Here is a 5,395-nt window from a genome sequence, read left to right as displayed (position 1 = left end):
CGCTAAATTATTTAAAGTTCCGTTGTTATCATGTTATCGCCTTGTGTTTGTTACAATGAAGCAATATGGAAGCGTAGCAAGTAGTTAAGGTTTGGCTTGCCTAGCTCCCATTAGTAGGCGTCATCACGACCCCCCGAGGTTGGAAAATCCGGGTCGTGACAATTATTTTTCTTAAAAATTATGCAATGCATTATAATTTTAATACACCACACCAAACAGTAGATAAGAAATAATATATGCATAACTAATGCTTGCATTACTAACACATGCATTACTAATCCATGCATTACTAATATACCTTATTCTGCACTATTCTTATACGCCCTACCAAACGACCTCTTAGAGCTCGTTTGGTATAAAAGATAAGGGTTAATTAATTCCGGATTAAATTTGAAATGAGTTTATCTCATGTGTAGTTGGGGTAAAATCATGGTATAACCAATCCCGGGATTAGTTATCCTGAGATTGTAGTATTTTTTATCCTTATGCGAGGATGGAATAACTAATCCTAAAATAATTAATCATGGGATAAGTTGCTTCCCAACCAAACAACCCCTTAGTTTTTCTCCCTAAGAGCTCCCTACTTTGCTCCCTTGTGACTCAGAAATCACAGTCTTAAGGTTGAGAAGAAGGGTGCTTACAAAGACGGTTCATATCCCAAATGGCTCATAATTTCTTTAATATTTAATTTTGGTATAGGTGCAGCTCTTCTGAGTGGACGCGAGATGCTTTATGCACCAGAATTGTCAGCCTTTAAACAGAAGTGCTACACAATTAAGGTCGAATATTTGGCCTCTGAGATACGTGTTGATATCCCGATCCTTATCTTATTAGTATGTACTTTTATAACATTGTTGCTCGAAGTAACACAGAAACAAAGATGGCAAAAGACTGATCACAAATGCTTTTCTTCAAGCATCCAAGAGAAGCTCATAGCATTTGAAAACTGCTATTCTCAATCCAACATGCTATTATTAATTTTTTTTAAAAACTTACATGATAAATTCAATTTCAGTGGCCAAGAGACAAGATTCCGAGAAAAAAATTCTTCTGCTTTGTTCAACAAATAAAGCTGGCATATCAACTATCAACATGATGTAAAAATCCAAAGAATATAATCTGAAGCCCTGTAAACAAGAATGACAATTCGGTGATTCCAGACTCTACTATGGCATCATAATTCTTATACAAACGCCAGTTGAACCTATCTGATAGAAGATTACTGTACATTCCGCTTCAGGGAATATAAAACAGGCAACTAAGACATAAGCTTCTTTTGGATCCTTTTCAGATTCTACAATATCATACAGCATCAAGCATAGCAATCACAAACATGTCATGAAAAGTCCTGAAATTTCGATGTCAGACTAAGCTATAAGACTACTACATGAAAGCATATATGTGCATTCGTTGTCCAAGCATTTAAGAACACAGCATCAGTGTGACCGCGGAGGATAGGCTCCAGGGTATGGACCTGGCAAAACATTAAAATATATAGGTAGTTGAGAAGCCGGGAGAGAATAAAAAAAATTCATGTCTTACAAGAATATTTACCTGGAGGATAAGAGTAACCCTGTGGAGGATAAGGCGGAGGTGGATATGCTGAAGTTGATGAGTAAGGTGAAGGATAAGCTGTCGGTTGAGGAGGATAAGGAGATGGTGGATGATATGTTGCAGAAGGAGGCGGGACTGCGGGATAAGGAGATGGTGCCGGATACGCAGAAGGTGGTGGGTGAGATGGTGCTGGATAGGCAGAAGGTGGTGGGTGAGAAACTGCATGCTGCGGAGCTGCAGAATATGGATATGATCCAGGAGTTGGTGCTCCATATGGAGAGCCTGATGGAGCATGGCTTGTTGCGGGCTTCTGGAAGTAGAAGGAGTAAAAGTCATTTCAAAGATATATAAACATGTCCGTGTTTGGTTTTGGAGGGGGCAAGGGCAAGGGAGAAATTCTAAGAAAATATGGTGGCACTTACATTGGCATTTGCATAATGCATTATTAGTCGAACCTCTCCTGCATGCCTGTAAAAGAAAATACAAGCAACAGTACTTCTGTTATGTGGTGCAATTTCATTAATTACAATCCCAACAGCCAGTGCAAAAAGACCCGAGAAAACTTCACAAAAATATAGTTTAACTTCGGAATCTTAGGTTCACATGGTTCAAATAAACTTAATCGGACTACAGAAATGGTCACAGGAAATCCATTAATGTTTATCACACAAACCGTCCTTGCTTTCTGAGATATACGCGAGATTCTTTACTAGATTTAAAAAAGATTTTGGGTATAATTTATTAAATGCTAAAAACTTACAATAAAACAGAAGTGAAACATTGAGGTCCTGCCAGTTGAGGCCAAAGGAGAGCAGCTTTTCAGATCATCTAGACAAGATAGACATAAGGTCTAAATGTGAAATTGTCTTTTGTTATCTTCTCTTTTTTCCTATAAGATGAATTAAGTGTCTCTTTTAATTCCTTTCCGTACCTGAAAAACATAACGTGCTAAAATATGTTTTATTCATATTAGGAAGACACAATTGTGAAAAAAGCTGCTCTCTTTGTTCGTCACCAACTACTTCACAAATGGTCTCAAGAATCAGCTTTATACTCCCATGAATCCACGTACTTGCATGCTGACTAGACTCCTTATATACCGTGAAAGCAAAGAAACAACACCTCTTGTTGACTTCGCTTAACTCCTGCAAGGTAATCAATGACAGAAACTTACTCGGATTCATCTAGTAACCCTGAACTGTAGGCCCACCGTGGCCCAACAGTATCTAGTATGTCTAAAGGTCTATATGGGGGAAGAGAGGAAGTAAGACAATTAGCCAGGAGAAGTTCAATGGAAAGAAGTCTAACTAATTGAATCCTGAATTCATGAGTTATGTCGCATCTTATATTTCTTTAACAAAGGCCGGAAATCCATCTCCCGTACAGTCATTTGAGAGGTAGAAGGAAAAGAAAATGGTGGAAGATAGATTCTGCTACAAACTGGCAAAGCCATAGCAAATTTTTAGGATGACTTATCCCCCATTTGCTTCTGGACTTAGCAAAAGTAAGATACGGTACACAAGGAGCGAGTTAATTTCCATTTATCCTCTTTCAGTTTGGTGCAAGTGACTAATGCTAATCACTGACTCGTTCTAATATTTAATCCATCAGAAGCACGAAGACTTTAGAAGCTAAGACCAAACTGAATGCTCTTCTGCAAGTCTGTAATCTATCATTTTATTCCTTAACTAGAAGATCCTAATGTCTCCTCTTTGTTGCTTCAAGTCATGTAGCTCTATTACAACAAGCTACGTTAATAACAGTTTCGTTGCTGAAAACAACAATAGTTTTATCTGTTCTCACACTAGGCAAGCGGTTTCCTTGGCTAAGAACCTAAAAATCTTTGGAAATCATTGTTACTTTGAGATTCTTCACGTAAACTATTAATTTTTCAGCACTCATACAAATAGTTTATTCAGTTCTGTCTGCATCACTAGCCTGAAGTAAGTTGACAGCTAATTATGCAGGGTCGAAATCTAAAAAGATGAAATGAAAAACTTCAGTGATGGATGTAAGGAATCACGTCAGATCCAAATTAAAATAGCATGAAAGAGTAAAGCACAATGTACAAGATTTCGCCAAAGAAACACAAGCAACAAAAAAATAAAGATTCTAACTAAGGAGCAGGACATACAGGCAAATCTAATTATAAAAGAAAGATAGACATTGAAAAAGAAGCAATATCATCTAGAAAAGAATAATGTGGCAGTTTTTCTTAATTTACCTGCCCCTCTTCGTCTGGAGTGGCCAAGCAGTATCGTCGTATCCATGAGACAGAACTTTCTGTAGTTGAATCCTAGAACAAATAATTAAAAATTAACACTCAACTAAACAAAAACTAAATTGATCATTCAACAAACTCAGCCTAACTCCGAACAGTAGCAGAATTGGGTGGAGGGGAGGGGGTTCAACTGAATTCCCTTCGTCGAAAATCTATACCGTGCAAATGGGATAAAAGCAACTATTTTGGTGATGTAAAAGCTGTTGAATCCTCTTTCTAGTATACGTAGTACGAGATGAGGTTCAAAAGTTGCTTTAGGTCACAGGTTCAACTCTCAACTGTCACCTTCTAGTACTTTTTTGAATCCCACTTATATAAATTCCTAGTTCTGCCGCTTTAGGTCGGTTATAAATGATTTATATCCATTTTATTTTATACAGGCACAAAATAGATAGAAAAAAGAGAAAATTGAATGAGAAGTAATAAAAAGTAGCAGTAGGATTTGAAATTACTTTCCGCTTCCTATGAAATCATCTGTATTAACGGTATTGCTATTCCAGACAACAGCGTTAATCTCTCGCAACCCTTCAATGAGCGTAAACACGAATTTCTCTTGAAATGTAGGATTTTTCCCGCCATCTACATAAAAATTGGCATGAATTTCATCAAAACTCACCAAATGAAAAAAATAGACACAGAGAAATTAAGGAAAACCGACAGCATCTAGCAAGGAACTAGTTAAATTGACTAAATAAATCATCGGTATTCATTCGACTCTATCAAATAATCCCTCTATTACAATTTATGCGATGCACTTGCTCTTTAATCTGTCCCCATAAAGAATGATACTTTTATTTATTACAAAATAAATTAAACTTAAACTTCTCATTTTACACTCTTAATCAGATGATTTATCAACAACAACAACAACCTAGTAAAATAGGGGTCTGGGGAGGGTAGTGTGCGCAGACCTTACCCCTACTCTAGGAGTAGAGAGAGGCTATTTCCGAAAAATCCTCGGCAAAATCAGATGATTTATCATCACATAAATATGTATAGCTTATTTTACACCATAAAATTTAAAAATCCTTTATTTTTTTAATAAATTCCGTGTCCAGACAAAGTAAATCACATAAAATGGGATCGAAGGAGTAATTAATTTATAATAGTAATATCAACCAATGGCTAATAAGAGTATTACCAGTACAAGTACGAGTACGGTATTTAGAACTGCCGTATTCAAGACAAACGTAGGGATCTTGCCTTGAAATCCATTCAGTATCCTTCAATTTGTTACAAGCAACAACTAAAAAATCGAAAATTCAAATCAAACAATTACGAGAATGAATTCATAGAATTTCAGTAGTTTATAATAGTTAAATGAAGATTGAAGTTGATACCAGTGACTTCTAGAAGCTGGCCTTGGATGCCATATACCATCGACATTGATGAAGAAGACAAACGACGACGAATTTGGGTATAAATTGTACTAGGAGATTTAACAAAGAAATACGCAGCAAAGACGGCTTTATATGGGACTAAAATAGAACGAATCAACCAATATGTGGTTTCTTGTTCATTTTTTTAATTTGAAATAATAGTACAATAATTAAACATCAG

General features: G+C 36.4%; 1 protein-coding gene across 2 annotated transcripts; it reads right to left on the bottom strand.

The window, feature by feature from the left end:
* Window positions 1-1,098: 1,098 nt before the first annotated feature.
* LOC107770037 (elicitor-responsive protein 1) lies at window positions 1,099-5,395 on the bottom strand. Of its 2 annotated transcripts, XM_016589294.2 has the most exons (7): window positions 5,176-5,395; window positions 4,977-5,081; window positions 4,288-4,414; window positions 3,779-3,850; window positions 1,977-2,022; window positions 1,555-1,864; window positions 1,099-1,474 (listed from the first exon to the last, which is right to left on the bottom strand). In XM_016589294.2, the coding sequence occupies exons 1-7, from the start codon at window positions 5,219-5,221 to the stop codon at window positions 1,437-1,439; spliced, it is 744 nt and encodes a 247-aa protein (XP_016444780.2). In that variant the 5' UTR covers window positions 5,222-5,395; the 3' UTR covers window positions 1,099-1,436. The 2 variants fall into 2 exon arrangements, with proteins under 2 accessions (XP_016444780.2, XP_016444781.2); XM_016589295.2 differs by lacking the exon at window positions 4,977-5,081 and having other exon boundaries at window positions 5,176-5,348.

The sequence above is a fragment of the Nicotiana tabacum genome, chromosome 5 (assembly GCF_000715075.1).
Source record: "Nicotiana tabacum cultivar K326 chromosome 5, ASM71507v2, whole genome shotgun sequence".
Lineage (NCBI taxonomy): Eukaryota > Viridiplantae > Streptophyta > Magnoliopsida > Solanales > Solanaceae > Nicotiana > Nicotiana tabacum.
Note: the sequence above shows the minus strand (reverse complement) of the source record. Positions and strands in the feature narration are given on the sequence as shown.